At 35.3% G+C, this 23,735-nt stretch overlaps 1 protein-coding gene across 2 annotated transcripts in view; it reads left to right on the forward strand.

Annotated features, from left to right (window-relative positions):
* zgc:113278 (uncharacterized protein LOC541528 homolog) overlaps nucleotides 1-14,382 on the forward strand; it is a 70,492-nt gene extending 56,110 nt beyond the window's left edge. For both annotated transcript variants that reach the window (XM_039734703.1, XM_039734704.1), the window contains exon 11: nucleotides 6,725-14,382. In XM_039734703.1, coding sequence (XP_039590637.1) covers nucleotides 6,725-6,798 — 74 coding nt within the window. In that variant the 3' untranslated portion in view covers nucleotides 6,799-14,382. The remainder of the gene's footprint in view (nucleotides 1-6,724) is intronic.
* Nucleotides 14,383-23,735: the final 9,353 nt, after the last annotated feature.

Consider the following 23,735-nt stretch of genomic DNA (forward strand, 5'->3'; position numbering starts at 1 on the left):
ATAGTTTTATGCTTATATATCACTTCAGATTTGTACTCGGTGTATTTCACAGAAATTTGGGTGAGGTCTATTTCTGAAAGAAAAGCAAAACTGAAATTATATTTAATTGTTGCTTTAGTGGAGCTGTGTAGGTTGCCTAAAATAAATGTAAGGCTACGTTCTCAATCTGAACTTATTGTCAAAGGTATTAACAACAACAGCAAAATGTATTTATATATCAGTTATATGTCTGGATATTTAAATTAGACTCTAATAAGTAAGCAAAGGATAAACTTTGTATTTGGCAATTTTTAATTACTAGAATTTATTTATTTTGTAGTCATTAGACCTTCTGACTTTATTTCTAATAAAATATTAAGAAAAGTATTGAATTGCCATTTACTGTAATATTGAGGTAGCAAGTCAAGTTTCCATGTGTGAATTAAGCTTGTGATCTGATAAACCCCCAAACCATGATTCCAGACAAGTTAAAAAGATTTTCTCTGTAATACACTGTATTTAAAGTTTTAAACTATACAGACACTTAAGTATATTATTACTGTTGGTGTTGGTTGCAATAATGATAATTCTAATACTGCATTTTATTCATGTACTGTTATACTTTTTTCATGGTGTTGTACAGAAACTGATGCAAAAAAAAGCCATGTTGCAATGACATGAAAACATCTGTGAGAAGAATCTGTGTTTACATGCATTTTTAAAGTCAAACTACCAGCAAAGCACCAGTTTACTTAAATGTATTAATGCAATACACAAATTAATTGTAAGTAAAAAGTTGCATTGGTTATTTTTATGCTATTGTTATCATTATTTATTTTAAAAGAAAAATTAAATTTATATACTTTAAAAAAAACAAGTAGATAACAGAAAATGTTTTAATAAAAATGAATTATATACTTTAAAATAAAAACATACAGTAACAATGAAAAAATACTAACGCCCTTGGAAGTTTTCATATTTTGTTGTTATACAACATTGAACTGCAGTGGATGTCATTTGGCTTTTTTTCCCCACTGATAACAGAAAAAGACTCAAACTGAAACATCTCTATATGGAGTGAATACTTTTTATAGGCACTGGATTCAATGTTAAAACATATTTAAAAGAACCTCAATATATATTTAATGTACAGGGTGGTCCAGATCTAATTATGCAGATCCAGATCGTCTGGATGACTTTGATTTATGCAGGGACGATTCCAGTTCAGGGTGAAGACAATTCTTTATGTCGTCAGTTCACACACTTCTCGATGGTAAGGAATTTTTCAGGTGATTTTATATGTAATAAACTTAATAAGTTATAGCTTAATGAAAATTGCATAATTAGATCTGGACCACCCTATAGTCCTCAAGATCAGCTCATAGGTAAATGTATTTTAGATTTATTATTATTATTGTAATAATTAATGATTTATATTATCATTGACTTATCACACACGTGCGTAAAGGGAAACAGTTTAAGGGCTCTAGTGATTGTAATTCCCTGCCTTGACAAGCTGAGTCCATTGTTCCCCAACCTGGACCTTCATTGCTTCGAGTTCTGCTGTCATGGCCTGGATGAAGGACGATGCCATGTTCTGTTGCTCTGAGATCTTCACAACAAATCCTGCCAATTATGCCACTGTGAGAGAACATATAGACCACGATAAAGAGTTGAGGCACCACCCTGCTGACCCCATATAACTGGAATGAACTAATCCCACAAAAAAATGCAATAATGGTAGATCAGTCTTTTCAGATGCAAGTGCCCAATTGAAGTTGTTCTGGCAGGAAGAGACGAGTCCAGGTGGATGGACACTGGAAGTGATGATAGTGGTGTTGTAGCCATCAGTCTTCTGGTTTGCAGAAGGGGAGGATAAAGAAAGACATAAGAACACAGTGCCAACCCCTGGAGTGTTGGGGAATTACAATCACCAGAGCAGCATGTGACAGACTATATAAGTTTTCTCTGACTAATATAATTATTGAAAGGTAACACTATTCCTGTCAGACAGCCCAATCACATATACATCAATTGGATGCACATTTAAATTGGTAATATGAGGTGTGCTGAAAAATTTGGAACTATTTATCACAGTATTTGTCTTTACTATTTTAGTGTGCAATATTTGTGTGCAATTATGCATTATTTCTGGAATCCCAAGTTACCCTGGTGGTTTTTCAGCATCCTTTTCTGAGAGTTTTGTATGTAAATATATTTGTGTGATGGACACTACCATAGAGAGTCCTATGCCTCCCATAGTCCTTTCTTTCTTTCTTTGTTCACCAGCCACTGGACTAATTTGGCAAGGATTCCTATGTCTCTCAGAAGTTTAGGGTAGAAGGAGAAGGTCGGAGTTCTCTGCAGACAACATGAGTGAACTTAACTGCTGTTCCCACCTGCAGCTTTCCTTCTACTTACTTACCGCTTTGGTTGTGAAGTTGTTTAAGTTGCTCTTGTAGTGCTGTTTAATTTCTGGTAATATGCAATTCTTTGTTAAAAAAAACTCATCCCCTTTTCAGATCTAAATACTCTAAATGCTTAATGATATAATTTCTTATTAATTATATAGTCATGAAATATGGACTCATTTAATCAGTATTTTTTATATGATAATTTTTTCAGCTTTTTTTGTGCTTTGGATCATCCCCTCATTTCATTTTGGCATTCTGCTGCCTGTTTATTTCATATTTTTGCCATCTACTAACACACTGATGTATGCCTTGCCATAATGAAAACAAAAGTTGGTGAGTCTGTCGAAATCAGTTACAGGTGCCCTTAAATACAAGTCTGCAGCCCCATATAAGAGTAAAGCAGTTTGCATGGACTGTTCACATTCTGTCGTCATGTGCTTACTTCCACACATACACCACATACAGTAACTTTTTATTTTGTCTTGTGTTTTATTATGACACTATGCTTGCATTTAGAAAGAGAGTGATGGTACCAGCAATGACTAGTTCTACACAACACCTGTGTGATATTTAAATTTTATTAGTTAAGTAGATGGAGGGACAGTTTGTTATGGAAAGACCAAAAGCATTGAGTTTTGTTTTTTATTTGAAACATGTCTGATATGATTTGTAATTTTATCTGTCTTACAGGTCTGCAATCTATTCATCATTGTGAAATCTTTAAAAACCGTATGGTATTTAAAAAAAGAAAGCACTGGTTCTACATAGACTTTTACACTTACATACTTCATCTATTTAACTAATACAATTTAAATATCACACAGAAATTGACCAGACCAGTGTTTTACCCATTGCTGTAACATGTATATAAGGATTATAATTTTGATTTTGACTGCCCTCCATCAGATTCCACATCTGAAATAGGCACCCAACAGGGCTCTGCTGAAGGTCATCCAAAACACTCTGGATTTGAGTTAGGGTGTTAAGGTAGGTGTGTCCATTCATGTCAGGAGATCTGAGGACGTCTGGTGGTGTTGTTAGCTGGAGCAACTTACATGGTGGCACTAGGTTTCTAGCCGAAAGTTAAAGGTAGCCAGAGCTAAGACAACACAGTCCAATCTCTGATATTTATGTAAGATTGGAATTAAAACATAGCAATGAATTTAGGTTGCTAAGTGGATGAGTGATATCTTATAATAAGAAAAAGTTGAAAACACTGGAATTGCAGCAACTTTCAAATACAGAACAATTTACGAAACATGGAACTCCTCCTGTAAAAACTGCAGGTGCAAATAATATCAACGGCCCCACAAAAGCTTGTCTGCCCTTTTCACCTAATTACACCCAAATTATATCATTTATTCCATGTGCCTTTGGTTTTTCATGTGTGAAGAAACCTGTTTCAACATTTATGCAGAATTTACCCTCAACAACTTCCTATCAGTGTCCTCATGTACTTGTAGGTGAAATCATTTTAAAGTAACAGCCAGGGTCAACCTTACTTATTCCCATTACCGCCGCCAGGATTTAATTCAGGGGGGTGCATAAAGAGATTTTTTTCTTTCTACGCTCCCCCCCGCAACAAAAACTTTTTGTATATTTATGTGCCCATTAAATCCCTGCCAATACAGTCGCTATCTCTGAACAGTACAGAGCAGTCAGTTTTTGCATAGATAGATTAACCACTTAAGGCATGACCTAATTTTTAATTTTCTGACAAAAAATCATCGACTTTTTTTTGTTATCATATGATCACTGGAATATAGTTAAAAATGTTATTGATGTATTCAGTGGCATAGGTAGTGCTTTTTTCCTTAAGTTTTTAATGTAATTTTGTAAGCACTTACATACAGCTAGACCTCTTTTTACGCCGGTTAATAGTTCCGATTTCTGGGAGAACAGTACACTTTAGAGAAAAATATTTCAAATAAAAATTGTAGACATTGATAAGTTCTACAACTTTTATGATAAATATTTTTCTCTAAAGCGTACTGTTCTGTTTAGAGAGAGCACTTTACGACGATCTTTGATTCCTAATATTCCTCTGTTTTGTGAAACACGTTGGTCGGCAAAGTATAAAAGTATCAGAATATTTTCTGAGAACTTTTGGTAATTGTCCAAGCGCTAGAAAAGCTTACAGAGGACAGTGCGAACAAAAACACAAAGGTTAAGGCTCATTTGCTGTTCACTGCTATTACAACTCCAACTTACATTTTGACGCTTTTAGTAATTGCTACTTATTTGGCTAAACTCGAACCTGTGTGCAATCAGTTGCAGCAAGTAAATATGAACATTAAAGATGTAACTGCTCATATAATTCAATTAATAGATGTGCTGCAATCCCATCGAGACAATGTTTCTGAAGAGTTTTCATTGATTTTCAAAAAAAGCACAATCGATTTTGTGAAGAATTAGACATTGAATTAAAACAGCCACGGTTAAATAAAAGGCAAGTTCACAGATCGAATTTACTTTCTGAAAGCAGAAGAATATTTTAGGAGGTCCATTTTCATCCCTTATTTGGATTCTATAATATCTTCTCTACAAATTCGGTATTCTTTTACACAAGAGAAAGCATTTTCACTTTTACAACTTCACCCAAAAGAAATGAGTAAATTGGATAAATCATCGTTTTAATAGTTCTGGAAGACATTAACAGTCTGTATGGTGATATTCTTCCAAACTTTATATCTGATGCTACCACATGGTATGAGATGTGGAAAAATAAAAACATTGCAAACGAAATTACCGATTGCATGAGTTTAATTGAAGAGGCTACGAAGTTTTATCCGGCTGTTTCCGAGGCACTCAAGATTGGCATGACACTTCCTGCAACAACCTGCAGTATTGAAAGATCTTTTAGCACATTACGGCGCGTCAAAACTTGGAACCGATCTACAATGAGTGACGATAGATTAAGTGGATTATGTATGCTTAGTGTACACAAAAAAAGAATAAATAATTGTCCAAAATTTATCGACAAAGTTGTAGACAAGTTTGGACAACAAAAAAGAAGGCTTGAGATGCTCTTTTAGAAACAAAGTGAATGATTGTTTATGTATAGTTGTAAAATGTAAGCGTCTAATTGTAATTTAAAAATTTAAAATAAAACTATTTTTTCGCGTTTTTTCTTATTATTGAAAGATTTATTTTTTTTCTCCATTTCCTTTTTTTTCAAAAGCTAGGGGGGTGCACGTGCACCTACTTGCACCCCCCTGCCGGCGCCCATGCTTATTCCCTCTATAATTTAATGTTTCAATTGTGTCACCTCTTAATCTGTTTCTTGTTTTTTTTTATTAACTCAGAAAGTTCATCTCCCTTAAGTCTTCCCTCACAGCTTCTATTTTTCAGTCCTGAATCGGCGTAGTCACTCTTCCCTATACTTCCTGTTGTGCTGATATGTCGTCTTTGCAATATGGAAATGAAAACTGCACAGAGAATGCCAGAAGTGACCTGCCCCGTGTGTCACATAGCCTAGATAAAACCTCTCTGAACTTGTATTCCGCACATCAAGCCTAACCTCCTGTTTAGTTTTCTTAATTGCTTATGTCTCAATGTAAATAGTGTCACAAAGATGAGACATACTCAGATGAAGGTTTGGGGCAGCCACCCGTATATTCTGGTATCCAGGCTGCAAAAGTCGTTATTTCTCACAATAAACAGCACTGATGTGCATACAATTGAGTCCAAAACAAGACTAAGGAAAAAAGGGCAGGCTTTTAAAGGGGAAGACAGGAAGTGAGGTCATAAGGATCGGGCACGTGTTCTTCAATCATTGGATCAATCCCGGATGTGACATCACAGGGGCCAGAGCTGGTAAGGTCTACTTCCATTGGCTCGGTCCCGTAAGTGACGTCAAGAGAGCCAGAGCCAGGTGGAATCTCCCGGGAATGGTCTATACAGGAAAGGGAGAAAAAGAGTCCGTGCACTCTGCCACATCCCGGCATGCCTCAGAACTGCCTTCACTCAAGCCCTTTAGCTGCCTGCCACTCGCACGTGTGTAACAATAGTAACAAGTCCAAAACAACTCCCGGGTCTTTCGTGTAAAGTGTACTTGACATATATGAGGTTTATCAGGTAAGCTAGTTCTGCTCACTGTTCATAGTGCCAGAGAGTGCTGACATGTTGCATGCTGAACAGCAAATCCACATAGCATTGTCACTGTAGTGCATACAAGTGGCAATGATGTCCTTGTACACCTGTAAAAAAACAAACAAAAAAAGCAGAAGGATGATTTGATGTTCCCAGTACAAAAAGGTGACCGTTTCTTTACAGTTGTGTTGTGTTCACAAGAATGTCTTCTAAAAGCTTGTTGTTTCTTTTCATGATAGGTAATGCTGTGAATGGAGTGTTGAAATACGAGGATAGAACTTCGCCACGTGCAAGGAAAACCAAAACATCGTAAAGATTCCACCTGCATTAAAAATAAGAAGGAAAAATGTACTGTTCTCTTTCTGACTTGTCCCTAAGATGCTCCTTTCACCCCAGTCTCTGATAAAATGAACTATCTCTTAACTTTTGAAGTATTAAACCGTCCTAGTTTTGTTTTCTGTGCTTTGGAAATCAGATATTTTTTTACAATCTTATGAAATGTATATAGTATGTGCTTATATATTTTTTCCTAAAAGTTTTATTTGGAGAGTCTGCTACCTTTAAAGCAGACTGTTTTGGTCTTGCAGCTCGAGTCCATGTATAGCTCACTACACAACTACAGTGTAGGCTGTCTGGAATCTCACCCACCTTCCTTTCAAAGCTTAGAGGTGTTGACACTATAGACATTTATTCTGTTGTCCTGTTTATTTTGTGGGTTTTATATTACAGTTAACTTCATTTTTATTTTTGGGGAAGGTGATAGCAATACATTGTGGTTTTAGTTAAAGATTTTAAACCATCAGAATCTTTTAAACTCTTTTGTTTGTGGGGCTTTTTGACAAGTTAGGACCTTTTTTCTCAAATCTGTAATTTCAGGGTCTCGAAGCAATCTGGCCTTGTGCAGAAAACTTCTCCACCAAAACATTTCAGTGTATAGTGCCTGCAATGATTAATTACAAACTAGACATTTGTTTTTAATTTATAATGACAGTCCTCATATTAATTGAAAAAAGAGGCAGAGATCTCCAATGTGAGTGACCTAACTTTGCTTTCATTACCATTTTTAATTTAATTTGATTTCCTGATTCAGCTGTTGGTGCAAGCATCTGGTGGCCTTTAATTCATTATGGTCATTTTACAGTGCTTGGCTCTAATAGTGCCTGTCCATGTTGTAGAGCAGTGCAGAACGTGACCTACATTCAAGTGTCCTTATATACTTCAGAAAGTGCTGACTATTTTTTGTGTACAGTATATGAACCATTGCTTTTTTATTCAGAGTTAGATATAGGAATGTGTATAACAATACTTCAAAAAAAATTAAGATGTACTGTCTGTCCTCTGAGAACTTTTGGATGAATTCTGTATGTTTATGCATAAATGTGCATTGTTTTAGATGCATGGATCTGTGTGGCTGCATCTCTGATTTTAAATGTTTTGTCAGTGAATTTGTCTTTTTTTTTGTCTGAAGTCTTTGCAGAAGTGCTTGTCACCTTTTTGTCTGTTTTTTTAGCAATAGAGTAAAAATTTTACAAAAGCTGGACTTCTACAGAATAATCAGAAATGTACTTCTAGAGTTCAAGTGACATCTGAAAAAGTGTTTTACTAACAGTGGTAAACTTTAATTTAACTTACTCATTTTAATTTAATTTTGCTAAAACATTTTTTTTATCTTTACAGAAGCTTCCAGAAGTTTCTAATGTAATTTGATGTCTTTGCGTTTGATTTTGAAAAAACTGCTGAAATTATTCAGTCATTATAAATGCTAGTAAACATGTATTGAGTTTCCATTTAATAACAAAGTTAGCACTTCCTTCAATTTTCATTATCTTTTTATTTAAAATTATAGCAAATGTGCCTTTGCTTTATAATTTACAGAATTCATTTTTTAACAAGGCTCAAAAACTTTCTTGATTCCTGTCAAGTATAACTATTACATGCAGGATTTTGAATTAAACGTTTTTAAACACACACACATTTTCTTATTAAAGTTATGAAATTTAGAAAAAAGCACAACATACCTACACATCTTCATTTTCTTGATGAAGAAAAAAATCAAGACTCTTTTCAAAAAGTGGCAAAAAGTTTTAGGTTTGCCATTTAGCTTTTTATGAGCTGGGAAAGGCAGAATGTTAATTATAAGTCTAATAAGTAATTTATAGTTCTAGACCAATAACACTTGCAATTAAATGTTAAAGCTGAACAGCTCAAAGAATATCCTGTAATCCATATTGCTTACAAAATAGCCACAGTTGCTCTATCAGAGCATATGTACCCAAGGCTTGATTAAGAACCCCATTGTGTCAAAACTCTAAAGGTACCTCAACTTGGCATACGTACTACTATGAACATCACATATGTCAATAATAATCGAGTACAGGGATTGTAGTAGGAATAAAACACAAAACTTTATAAAAGGTCAACTTTGCCTTTCTTTTTGTTCATTAACGTATTACAATGAATGTAACAAACTGAGCAACATCACATCTGCAAGAAATCATCTTTCTCCTGATAGTGTGGTTAATTAACATTAATTTAAAGGATAAGTTTAGTATTTTTGGAGTCAAAGTTGTTTCTTCACAAACATGGTATATATGCATTTGCCACACACGTTTTGAAATTACATTATAAACTTGAAAAATCTTGCTTGCACTGGCACTTTACAAAAGAGGCTATAGGGCACCACTTGAAAATAAAAGCCTAAAAACTCGCCCATGAAGCGCCAAAAGTTTTCATATAAGAAAAAATGACTTATGTGTTTCCGCCACATGTTAGTGACAAACATAAGGGCTCAGGAAATAACCATTTTTATTGCATATTCCTGGCATTATTTTTCTCATGGTAATGATCTGTTTTTCTATTCGCTTGTGTAAGTTCTCATATAATATGGAAGTAAATCAAAACAAAACCAACCACATGGCACAACATGTTTACTGTGATTTGGTCTTTCATGAGAAAACCATATTCCTGGGAGGTTTATGAAAGGTAGTTGCACAGAACAGCTAAATCCTGAGCTATCACACACAGCTAGTCTTCGTTTAAAATGCCTGAAACTCATAATATTGTTTTTTTTTTTTTGTTTTGTTCAAAAATGACATGTATAAACTATTTTACAATGTGTGTGTAATCGCAAGATACAAATCAACACTTAGCAACTTGAAAAATGGGCATATTTGGTGAATTTTTCAGTTTTTCCTCCATGCCTCATAGTCTCCATTGTAAAGTATCAGAGCGGGTAAGATTTAAAAAAAAAAAAAAAAAAATCTTATTGTCACTTCCCTGCCCTTGTGTATGTAAAGGCCCCTTTGCAAAAAGGGCACCAGGGTGTGCGCCCAGGTCAACCCTCATGGCAGATCCAGCCTTAACTGTACCTGTAAAAGATTATTTTTTCCTTGCAAATGTCATGTTGAAATTTAAATAAGTTAATGCAATTTTGAAAAGGCAAAAATTGAAAATGTAAACTTTAAGAGAACTTACAGCATCAACTTTAGTACTCTTCCTTTGGCTTTAATGAAATTTACCAGTAAGACAGCCTCTCATATGTAACCTTGCTTTCTAAACCTGCTGAGGGGTTTAGATAAATAGTAGATTTATGTGCAAAAGATGCCAGATAAAGGTAGAAAGCAAGTAATGTATTTAAATCAAAAATTGACTGAAAAATTATGCCAAAAAGAACCCTCAAAATGCTATAACATGTAAAAGTAGTCAATTTATTATTACATGTTTAATATTCATTTAACTATGGTATGCATAATCAAAATATGCCAAAGTTTGAATTCATGCAATTTAATGTGATTTTCCGCTTGCCTTGTTAATCTACATCTTTTTAAATAATAGTGATTATACACGGCATACATCTATTATTCATTTTTTCTTCTCCCAGTTAGTATTGATTCAATGAAAATTTTTATGGACTTTGTTTTTTTCTGTTAATTTGAAAATATCCTTTTGTGAGTAACATGACATTTGTATTTTTTTATCAACAATTAATGTTTGGCAGTTTACAAATATACATATTGTAATACCAATTATTTAATATATCTTGGTTTTTAAATGTTTATAATAACATTTTACAAGGATTACATTCAGCTGGCCTCCACAAGCAAAAAATGTCTTTGTTTTGGGTAGGTGGTGATAAGGCAAGTGAACACTTTGAGCATGCTACATTTGTTGCACATGCACCATCCATGTAAACTCAACAGACAACTGGGTATGGCGTCATGGGTGACTGGTCAACTGAATGGACAAGCTTGTGTCCAGGTTGTTCAGCTGTTAGGATTTTCAAAACCCCCAGTGCTGGCCTTGTATTTTAAAGCTATGTTATTCTAGAAGAATTACAAAATAATCTTTAGCTTTATGTGGAAAAGTAAATCAGAAAACATTTCCAAAAAATCTTCTTGTATTAAAGTTATTCATTTTTTTCATAAATGTTTTTTTATATGCACTGTGACTTTGTAGACTAATTGTAGATGCACAAAAAGCACGAAGGCTGATTTGTGGTCTGCATGTGCAGAATTTGACTTTCAGTTAGTCTAATCCATGATTATTTTATATACTACTGTTAACACAGTGCACCATCACAAGATGCTTTACTGGGCAAGACCAGCTGAATTCTTTCTCTGTGTGAAGTGTGCTTAGTCTTTTAGAGTCCCCTATTTTATGCAATATGCTGTACATTTTTAAATGACATGCTGGAGCTCAAATTCTTTTAAAATGAAATGATTTATTCCAGTCTAGATAATGTAATGTTTTAAGTTGAAATTCAAAGCAAGTAATGTGACTTATTGAAACCGAGGAACTTTTTTAAAAGAAAAAAAATTATTTAATATTTTCTAATATTGCATAATGTGCAACGTGTTTAATTTAACTTCATGAGAATTTGCCAGATAGGAAACTGCAATATGTTTTATATCCTGTGCTGTATGTACCTGGTATCGGAGTAGTTCCATACTTGGCAGTAGCACTTGGGCAGTGCCAAACTAGTGACAATCAATTGCTCATGTATGATGACATGTCTTTGGTTATCACAACATTATTAAAAAAAAAATAATAAAAATTAATTAACCTAATGTTGCAGGTGTGGGTGACCACATTCATATGTAGTGAGACTATTAAGCAACTGCAATTCAGTGATTTTTTTTTTGGTGTGTTTTATACAAAGCCTTTCTTTATAATAACAGAATTGTGAGGCAGTCTGGCACTCCCCACTACAATTGCAAGGTTTAATGGTGTTGCATTGTAATGATACTGTATGTGCCAATTGTGAAAATGTCTACCAGCAAAATTCTGATGCATGTTTGTTAATGTTTTTTATTTATTTTTTTGATAATTTATCCTTGCCATTTCATCTTATTTTCAAAACTTTCTGAACCTCATAAATAAGGACATTTTCATTCTTAAAATTACAGAGTTGTGGTGCAGATTTATAGAAACTGTAGACTTTTGCTTTTTGAAGTGAGTGTGGTTCTTCATTATCAGTGTAACATTTACATGTCTGCTGGCACCTGAACCTCATGTAAATTGTCAGCTTAAGTAGTGTTATGATAAGATGGCCACATAAACCGTCAATGTAGTAGTGGACTAAACACAGTAAAGGTAGCAGTACAGTTTTCTGCTTACAAAGAACTCTTAAGTAGCTTACAGATATTTTTTCCAAATACATAATAATACAATTCTTTATTTGCTGCATAATTATTACAATTCTCTATATAAATGTTGATATTATCATACCATATAGTTAATTTGTAAAATTAAAAAGCCCATTAAAATTAAGAGAACAGTGTAGTGAATGAAGGGGGTATAATCAGTGTAAACAATTTATTTTACTTGTAGAAGAGCTGAAATCAAAATTATGTTCAGCAAATGCACTCATTTAAAAAGGATCTGGATGAAGTAATTGGGAAATAATCTGATGTGGCTACTGCAGTGATGAGCCTGAAAGCAGCAATTTTTGATTTTTTTTGACGTGTTAATCATTATTGATATCGTAAAGTATTTATTGTTTGCTAGCAAACCAACCTCAGACATTTGTTTAGAGGGGCATCATGTGATACTCCATTGAGTTCTTGGAGTATGTCACTATCTAAAACTCTGATTTTCATTTAAACTGTATTTGTTTTGGGTCTTGGGAACATGGGAAACGGTTGAAGATTGTAAGTTTCTTTCCTCATACAAAGTATAGACATTGGCTTCTTTTTATTTGTGTGGTTGCGCTTTTCTAAGATGTTATGCTAAACATTTGAAATCTCTTTTTTGGGAGCTATCGCTTTAAACCAGTGGTTCCCAATCTTTTTTACGCCCTGCACCCGCAGAAAATGTTCGATTTATGTTCACACCCCCTACAAAAGTAATGCTTCATCTGAAGATGAAGTCAAATTTCTCATTTTTGAACCACAAATTGACTCACATACATACAGTACTGTGGGTTAACAAATAGAACTCAAAAAGACATCTTTCTAACTTGGTGCATAAAATTTAAATTTAACGTGAGCAGTTTACCTTTATAAATCAAAGTTTTACTTCTTCTGCCCAAAGAAATCTTACTATGTTCAACTATTGTTCAACAGTGGTGCAATCCAACAGCAGGGTGTCTGTGTTCGTTTTTGTGTTTGGCTTCAACCACAGTAATGATAATGTGCTGCACTTTGTGTGTGTGTGTGTGTGTTCAAAGTACCCATGAGCCATCAGGAATGTGTTGTATTGTGTCAGCTTCGATCCGTTTGGTTACAGGGTAATTTTCAAATTGCCTTAAATTTTTGATTTTCTGTGGTATCTCTAAGTAATAAATATTTCAAGCATTACCAATAAAAAGTCTGCTACAGGTTTTATCCATATTAAATACACAGTATGAAGAACCACACTGTACATACTATATTATCTATGTTTTTAATTGGGCTATATTGCAAGATGGTGGTATTCTACATGGTTTTTAATATGGTGATTTACCTTTAGATTTCAGTAATCTTAAAAGATTTTTAAATACTAGGGGGCTTTGCCCCCTGCTCGCTTCGCCCACCTACTCCCTACGTGAGGTGCGCTATGCGCCCCCACTTTGCGTATCTGTCGCTCGCATTGCTGCCGCCGTACTGCGTGATCTGCATGTCACGCTGCACTTCGAATGTTTAAAAGCCTGTACAGCAGCTGTCCTTTTGTCAAACTACCTTGTCTCGTGGGACGTTAAAGTGTCTCCAAGAAAATCACGTCTCGTCTCCTTCCAAGCCTTCCAAGATTTTTTTTATAATAGAAAGACCTAAATAAAGTGAAGTTTACAAGCCTCCAGTAGAAATTCAAGTTTATGTTGTCTTGTGAAAATGTGAAGAATGAAAGCCCCAATTCACACCATGTAGCAGGTAATTTAGTATGTGATACAAGAATACGACCATCCGTTGGAAGTAAACCGAACTGGATTGACTCAGACTTGCTTCAGGATGTAGATTCCTTCATGTGTAGTGCAGTCTATGGGTACTTGAGAAGGTTTAATAAAGGGGCTTTAATACTGAAAACAGGCAATCTGCCCTCAGAGGAGTAAAAGTCTTATTTGACATTCCATTTTTTATATGCTTGATGCCTGTATAAGATTTCTCATTTACTTGGAACTTTGTTACTCTCAGTTCAGGGCATTTTGACTTAAAACAGAGGATTCAGACTGTTTTCTACATGCACTTGTCATCTAAAAACAGCAATCCCCAAAGCAGCTACAGTGCTTATCCTAGTTAATTTTTTTAATAAAAACTGAAGTACGCATTATTTTCACCAGGACGTGGTGGTGCATCATATGGTGCCTGCAAAACGTTGTCTGAATAATCCAGTGACGTAGTATGAAGCTGCACATCTTGACACTGTTGGTCTGTATGTTGTTGGTACTGAGATGTGACCTGAAAAAAAAAAAAAACATTGCAGGTTGGCATAACAGGATTTTCTGTTCATTTTTTTCAATATCATATTTTCAATGCATATATTAGATTGTGTTTTTAAAAACGTACCAACTAATAACCCAAAGAAAATAAGCATGCTTATTTTTGCATATCTTTCAATACAGGGCAGTTTCCTTTACCTACAATGGTTTCGATATTCAGTTTGTGTGTGTGTATATATATGTGTGTATGTGTGTATATATATATATATATATATATATATATATATATATATATATATATATATATATATATATATATATATATATATATATATATATATATATATATATATATATATATATTTTTTTTCCCTGTAATTCATGCTTGTGCATGTTCTTTACTTTTTTCCAATTAAAGCTCATTAGCAATGGGTGTAGGATGTTGAAGCAGCAGATCTAAAATCATGTTGTAATGTTTAATTATGCTTATTCAACTATTGTCTTTTGTAAATGTTTTTTTTACTTTCTTTAAATATATCTTGAAAATTAAAACTTATAGACTTCACATGTTTCAGACTTCCCTGAAACCTATATGACCAATTTCTGAGTGATCCCTAAGTGCGTAAGTGAGGATGCAAATCTGTAGATGTGCACAACTGAAAACAGCCCAAAAGAAACCTGCCACAGGTTATTAGACTACTTAAAGATTAGAAGCCATTTTATTTTGAGCAAAACCTCTCCAGTAAATTTTGCTCTATATAGGTGATCATTTTGCATTTTTATTGTGCATACTGTCCTGCAGTTGTACTGCTAAAATTATAGATTTAATTGAGAAAAATCATGTGCTGGAAACATAAGATCTTTTTTGGATTTACTTTCATTTTTGAAATTGTAAGTGCTTCCAGTTCCTTAGTCAGCCACTGTTTTGTAGGGAGAAAGTTGTGTCGAAGCATAGCCCACATCTCCACTCAGATACTGACTGCCACTGCCATTCTCCACAATCTTTTGGTGTGCCTTGTTCTGTTACTTTGTTCTCTGAGTCAAGTATGAAAGCTCTTGAGACATGACCATACTTGCTCTTCGTATAATGGAGAGCTTTAACATCCTGCCATTATATTACAGTTCTTATTATTTACTGCTCAGGCTTTTTACACAAGTTTTTGAAATTGTTCATTGCTGAAGATTTTATATGTAGGTGTGTGTTCATCCAGATTACTTCATAGTTACTCAATAACAGCTTATATTTAAAAGTGGATGGTACATTTTGCCTTGAGTGTGCATCACCTATTGATATGAGATGAGGGTTAAACATGTTTAAAAGGGTTTGGTTGTTTTCCAGCTATGTTACAATTAAAATGTTTGGTCCAGTCATTATTTAATAATGTTTTAATTTTGTGCTGTAGTTTTATTCTTTTCTGGTAATATTACAGGAGAAAATAAAGCAAGATTTCAGTTCAGATTGTACATGCCAGTTATTTGCTGGCACTTTCTGCCAAAATGAAAGCATCATGTTTTTGCTTTAGTTGCTTGCTTAGTTGTAAGTGTATTGCATTTTGTAAAGATGTAGACATTGGTATGTTCTGGAAATATCTTTATATGTATTTATGCAAGTCTTTATGTGATTTTAATTAAAAATAAAACTTTTGGAGTTTACCAAAATTGTATGTTTTTAATTACATGGCAATGATTGAACATCCCTGTTTAGATGTTTGAATGTTTATTTATTTCTCAGGCTTTTATATTTGTTACAGGATTCGGACTGTCTTTCCGTGACAAATGATAGCTTCAATCTGTGTAGAGAAACATCAAGACTGGTGGTATAATATGCACATCAAACGTAATGACTGCAGTTACTAGAACTTATCGCCTTGAGGATGTCAGATTTACATAACTAGGAATTGCAGGGGATGTCAGATTACATGATAACTTCACAACTTCTCAGCACAGTTACAAATTTCCAACGTATTGCCCCATTTTGACAGAAAATTGACAGCAGTGGTAGCAGTATGAAAGTTTTCCAGGTGTGGTAAGTTCAGCCGAGGTCTCTGTTCACCTTTTTCCATTTTGTTCTGGTACAACAAACATGAAGCATCAGACAGACAAATCTGGGTTCTGTATTCTGTTGTCCAAAGCACCTGCTTTCTTTCTTTCTTTATCGCTGCACAGTATACATCACATGAGCCCACCTCTTCAACTTAAAACAACATTAAACCTTGTCTCGGGCCACTTTGGCAGAGTCGCTGTAATGTTACACTACACAACCGGCAGTCATAAGCACCTGCTGTGACTGTCCCAGACTTATAGAAGTAAAAGGTTACAACTGCAACTGCTGGAAATGTTGTGTAATGTGACAAGGGCTTTAGAGAGAACATGACCTTCTGATAGCTTAAAAGATATCAAACTTAGATCTTGAGCAGAAAAGACCTGTCATGAAGCCAATTAAACTATTAAAATACATAATTGTGTCAAGAAAGTAAATCCCGCTGTATTCTTTAAGCTCAATAAATGATATTTGGAGAAAGGGACAGCCTTCTGAGGGAAGCTGGAACAAAATAGCCAACATGAAGCTGAAATAGATACAAGTTTATGGTTTTAGCTCATAGCTAAGTAAAATACATACTAGGGCACTGTAGCATTGGTAGCCGTATAAGCTTCTGTACATTGACAAATCTGGTTTTAATTCTGGCCTAATGGATATGTTGTTAGCTGTCAAGGACACGATTATAGATGTCCTCTTCACCAAAGATTCACTGGCTGTTGTGTGTGAAATGTTTTAGTTAGTTTTAGAAATGATACTGTTTATATTCATAAAATACAATTTATTATCAAATCACATAAAAGGAGAAAACAGATTTTTGTGAAATATGGGTGGTATTTGCAAAATTGCCCAAATTAAAATTAAAGCATGGGCCATGATTTTTTTTTTTGTTTTGTTTTTTATGCTGTCTTGAAACAAATATGAATTAATGAGCATAACAACATGTACAATGCATAAAAAGACAATCACTTTATTGGTAGGTAATTTTTAGTTGTGTCTGTATATGATGTGTGAAGCACCTGTTGGAGTAGCCATGCCTGTCTGTCTGCCTGCCTACATGAAAAAACTCAGCCTCCAATGGCCCAATTTTATTAATATGTGGCACACTTATTCTTCAAGGAAATTTGTCGAGACAGTTCAGTTTCTTTTTGAGATGTCTTAAACAGGTCAGTACAGAACAGGTATCATGTTTTGAAATTTCAAAACCTCCAATTGAAAAGCTCTGGCAAATTTGAGATCTTGCCTATCTTAAAACCAAGAAATGTCCTGTGCAACTTCAACTACAAATTAGTTTACTGTTTCATTTTCACCTTGAGAACAGTTACTTCGCCTTATATATGTTTCCTTTTTTTATTCTTCTTCTGACAGGCATTCAGATCCCCTGTATAAGTTAGTCAAAACTCTGGGGGAGACATGTGCACAACCGAAAAAGTCATTTATCTAGAAATGAATGGAAGGGAAAAGAAATTCTGTAAGCACCATTCAGATTGCAAAGATGGAACTATCACTATGTTACAGTGTAAACTACCTCACAGCTGCATTAGCTGTACAATATTATTGTAAGGAACAGACTCAATTAACCTGCTACTGAATAGTGTTTGAACTAATTAATTCCACATGACAGTGCAGCTCCCCTACATGATATAAGGATAGCATGTGATCAGAAAGGTAACTGCAGTGATCAGAGCCATTAGATGTTTAACAAGGACCACACTGCATTTAACAGTTTCTATGGGGCATGAAGGGCTGAGTGTCGCAAATAGCAAGGACGGAGCAGAACTCCAGCTAGCACCATACTAAAACACTTGCTTAGTAGTATAACATTTGACAAAGAGTTGGGGTTACAATCTGAAGAGTTGCTTTTTCTTGTGTATTTTAAGACTTAAATAAAATATTTGTTTTCCATCCATCCATCATCCAACCCGTTATATACTAACTACAGGGTCACGGGGGTCTGCTGGAGCCAATCCCAGCCAACACAGGGCACAAGGCAGGAAACAAACCCTGGGCAAGACGCCAGCCCATCGCAGGGCGCACACAAACACACCTACACACCAAACACACACTAAGGACAATTTCCAATCGCCAGTACACCTAACCTGCATGTCTTTGGACTGTGGGAGGAAACCGGAGTACCCAGAGGAAACCCATGCAGACACAGGGAGAACATGCAGACTCCCTACTTTTGGTGTTAACATGATAGCAATAAATCAGTTTTTTTCCAAGCTCTTAGTTATTTAGACGGTTTTAATAATTTACTGTGATTTAACTATTAATAGCTAGATGGAGAACTTATTTCACATGCTTTTCATCTTATAATAATATTGATTGTGATTTTCTGCTAGTACAGTATTTATTTTCTTTGTATAGTTATTTTTCTTTTGATATTTTCACATTATTGTTCATACAGCATGAATTGGTCTCTGTTTTTTGAGTGGTGTGATATTATTACTAAGGTTGAGAAAGTAGGGGATTGTATTTATTTTTCTTACTTGCTGGGTGGTTATTGGGTGTTTACCTTTTTGGTATAATTTTGTTATTAATAAAAATATTTTAGTCATAGTTCTTGCACAAGTATTAACAACACATCAATTGATTTTTTGGGGTGGTTTCTTGTTGTCTTCTACAGCTTAAAACCTAATACAGCATCTCTTGTGTGATTTTTGGGCTATACAAGAAATAAATAGTTGTTGTTATTGAGCAACCATTAGCTTCATTTTATCTACATGAGATTGTTAGGTGCTGTTGAATATCAGGTAACACATATACAGTAATTACATTTTATTATCTCTGTTGTTTTTGAATATGACTCATTTTTAAACAAAAGTGGGATAACCGATTGATGGCTAACTAAAAAAATATAAAATGCACCAACTTTCATATTGGCTAACTAAGTTCTTGAACACACCTGAATGTTACACCAAACATACATTTTCTAACTTCTTAATTTTAGAATTTAAAGTGTTTTTGGGGAAGATGAGCTTTGGCTTCGGAGTGAGGAGCCTGACACTCTGCTGATGACTTTCCACATTAATTGCAAAGTGTATGTGTATGTATGTATGTATATGTGTGTGTGTGTGTGTGTATATATATATGTGTATATATATATATATATATATATATATATATATAGTCGCCTGGAATATTTTAAAAATGTATTGATGAAAGTAGGACAGACCTGTGTACACATCAAAGTACCCATAGGCTGAGCTTCAATAGTCCAATGTCAAATTCACCGGCACCCTAGCATTTATTTGTTTCTATATACATATCGCAAGTGTAGTTACAAGAACATGTAAACTCTGCAGAGAATGGGAATGCAATTTGTTTTGTCTTTTCTGAGCTTGCATTTTCTCATTGTTTGAGTAAAGTTTTGCATTCTCAGATGAGCTAGGATACAGTAGTTTGTAGTTAAGACTGGTAGTTATTGATTCTCTGTTGTTACACACCATTCTTGCATTTGGACCTACAGATAATTGATTGTTTCCATATCTTTTATTATGAACAAGGGCAGGCACCATACCTGGAGGTTAACCCATCCTGTGAAAAAAAAAATTAACATCTTTTAAGAAAACAGGTTAGCGACACTGCTATCGTGGGCTGCCTCAGGAGGAGGAGTATAGGAAACTAATCAAGGATTTTGTTAAGTGGTGCGACTCAAACTACCTACAACTTAACACCAGCAAAACCAAGGAGCTGGTGGTGGATTTTAGGAGGCCCAGGCCCCTCATGGACCCCGTGATCATCAGAGGTGACTGTGTGCAGAGAGTGCAGACCTATAAATACCTGGGAGTGCAGCTGGATGATAAATTGGACTGGACTGCTAATACTGATGCTCTGTAAAAGAGGACATAGAGTTGGCTATACTTCCTTAGAAGGCTGGCGTCCTTCAACATCTGCAATAAGATGCTGTAGATGTTCTATCAGACGGTTGTGGCGAGCGCCCTCTTCTATGTGGTGGTGTACTGGGGAGGCAGCATAAAGAAGGGGGATGCCTCACGCCTGGACAAACTGGTGAGGAAGGCAGGCTCTATTGTAGGCATGGATCTAGACAGTTTGACATTCGTGGTGGAGTGACGGACGCTGAGCAGGCTCCTGTCAATCATGGAGAATCCACTGAACAGGATCATCTCCAGACAGAGGAGCAGCTTCAGCGACAGACTGCTGTCACTGTCCTGCTCCACTGACAGACTGAGGAGATCGTTCCTCCTCCACACTATGCGACTCTTCAATTCCACCCGGGGGGAGTAAACGTTAATATTATACAAATTCTTCTGTCTGTTATACCTTCATTGTTATCACTCTTTAATATTGTTCTTTATCAGTATGCTACTGCTGGAGTATGTGAATTTCCCCTTGGGATTAATAAAGTATCTATCTAGCCAATATTGATGAGCAAAACAATTTGTTGGAAATTGAACTTGCAGTGAAACTGAGGATTTTGCTTCAGAAAAAATCCTGCAAAATAAATTGTGTTTTGCTTCCTGCAAAATGTGGGCCATTTTACACAAGAAGAAAGTGTTTGTTTCCTGTCTGAAATCTTTTTCATGAATGAATTCCACACAAAACTGTCTGTTTATCATTTAATATTTACATGAAGGTCTCTAGTGGTGTATCCTCAGCTAGGATAAGACAGATGCTAGGTAACGAGGGGGAGGGGTTTGGCAGTAGTAACTTTCTGCGAGTTTTCCTGTGGACAAAATACAGTAATGTGCACAAGGTTAGATTTAGTGCGTCTGCAGAAAATATTTCGCATTTAGAAAAGAAAAAAAAAAGTATTGATCTCCCTGGTGATGTGAACGAGTAGCATAAATGGAGTTGATTTTACGATTTTTTGAGTTATGATTTTTTATGATCTGATGTGGCGACACCTAATGGGAGCAGCTGATAGAAGAAGAAATACTGTACATAAGAGCTTATATCTTGTATGTGCAAATAACAATGTACAGAGAAAAAGCTCTGGTTATTCAGTGGTATTGGTTAGTAATCAAAAGAGTCCTTTAACATCTTTTGATCTACCTATTATCAAAGCTGCTTACCCAGTTTATGAATGCATGTCTCTGGGATGTGAGAAGGACACAGTGCCAAGGTCAGGGATTTGAACCTAATGCTGCATTTTGTTGAACTGGGAAGTCAGAATTTCAGAGTTTTCAAGTGGAATGCTGTCGCAAGACCGATTCCCTTCTCAGAAGCTCAGGCCTGGATTAATAAGTCTGTGTTTATTTGGCAGATTATGATGTCAATCCAAAATGCGGACATACACTATGAAATTTAGCAAAGGCTATGGTATTATACAGTGTATTACTAAGTCTGTCTATTTTTGTCATGTTAAATTAGTCATTCACACTTTCTGTGGACATTTTACTACAGTGTTTGAATATACAATATACCACGTAATGCATTTTACAGTAGTTGCCTGTATTCAGAAAGAGCAAGCACAACAAAGGTCCTTGAATCATCCGTATTGTTTTTCTAAATGTTTGACTGAAACGTGGTCAACTCGAGTGTGACGTTATTTCCAGCTGTGATATCTGAGGTAAATGGAACGAACGCAGCATAAGACTTGCAACTGTGGGGAAGCAATGCTAGCCACTGTGACTGGGGTAACAACTGTAGACTTTTTCAATCGAAAAAAGAGGTAAGTATAATTGGCATCAGGCAGGGGCCAGTATAGGGTCTGGGTAGGCCTTGGCATTCCTTATTTTGCAGCTTAGCTTTTTTTTTTTTTTTTTACACATACTCTGTGTGTGTGTGTTTTGAGTGTGTACACATATTTACACATATACATTTTTTTTTTCTTTCCAAGTAAACAATAGTTTATACTACATACATGCATTTTAATATGCTGTACACCTCCCCTAACTGAAATATATCTTTACACAAAGAACGATAGACACTTGGAATAAGCTACCAAGTAGTGTGGTAGACAGTAAGACGTTAGGGACTTTCAAAACTCGACTTGATGTTTTCTTGGAGGAAACAAGTGGATAGGACTGGCGAGCTTTGTTGGGCTGAATGGCCTGTTCTCGTCTAGAGTGTTCTGATATCTATTACAAACCTACATTACAAAATCACCAGTGTTACTTGCTACAAGACAGGATGTCCAACTCCGATCCTGGAGTGTCTGCAAGTTTTCCTTCTAACCCTTTTCTTAATTAGTGACCAGTTTTTGCTCCAAATTGACTTCTTTTGACTTGATTGTACCCAACTTGCTATTTAAGTCTCAGACCCCCACAATTGTTTTTTTTTTTCTTTAATTAGCAGTCAAACAATAATGATATACAAATTGAGGCAACACGTGACCAGCAAACCGTGTCCATCATACAATATCTGAATGTAAAGAAAGATGAAGTTCTCAGTAATGTTGATCTGCTCAGTTCCACAAAATATTTTGACGGTACCCTTAGGAAAAAAAAGTTTACAATTCTGGAAATGTGTCTACTGTGGCAGAATGAGAACACCAATAAGCCATGGAATTAAATAACAGGTTTAATTTACAGCAAGAATCTGCACCTAATTAAGAAACTGGTTGGTGTGAAATTGGTTGGAGTTTAAGGCCCCGACTTAGCTGGTCATCTGTTTACTCACTTTACATCTCAGTTTTGTTTGGCTGCCATTTAATTACATAAGAATCAATTCAGAGGATTGAAACTTAAAAAACAAGGCCATTAAAATGAAGGGAAAAAGTCAATTTACAGCAGAAATTGGTTGCTGATGAAGAAGGTAACAAAAAGAGAACCTGCAGCTTGGAGTTGGGCACCTGTACTATAACAGTTAATTTAACTCTTAAAAAATACAAATTTGGAAAGCTAATACATGTCCATCTAACAAGACTGACTTTAAATTTAATCAGTCTTGGCCACTTAACAGGAGGATCTCAACAAGTAACTTACAGAGTTTACTAGTTTTGCAAGTAGGTCTTTTTGGAGGGAATCATGGGTAATGCATGATAAGTGTTAACAGTGTCTCAACAACAAACCCTTGACATTTTATTAGCAAAAGATAATAACCAGAACTGTAAAATGTTTCATAGTTTAATGTTGGCACTGAAAATTTCAGTGATGTACCAATGGCAAGTAGAAACCCCCACCGCTAGCTGTGTTAACTTTGATGATGGGTTTGCTGCCAGCCTTACCTACTTAGTACCCTGGAACATCTCCACTGCCATATATTGAATGATAGTTCAAGGTCACGGATTTGACTGATATTCATGAACTACCAGGTCAATCGTTACTAAACTTTCCAGCTTCTTTTAGGTAAGGCACTGCAGCTTTGCACCTCTTTGGTACATTTATGTTGCTGGAATACGGGATATAGAAAGACGTGATGTTGGAGATAGTCTAATTGAAAACAGTTTCAC

Source organism: Polypterus senegalus, chromosome 14, assembly GCF_016835505.1.
Source record: "Polypterus senegalus isolate Bchr_013 chromosome 14, ASM1683550v1, whole genome shotgun sequence".
NCBI lineage: Eukaryota > Metazoa > Chordata > Cladistia > Polypteriformes > Polypteridae > Polypterus > Polypterus senegalus.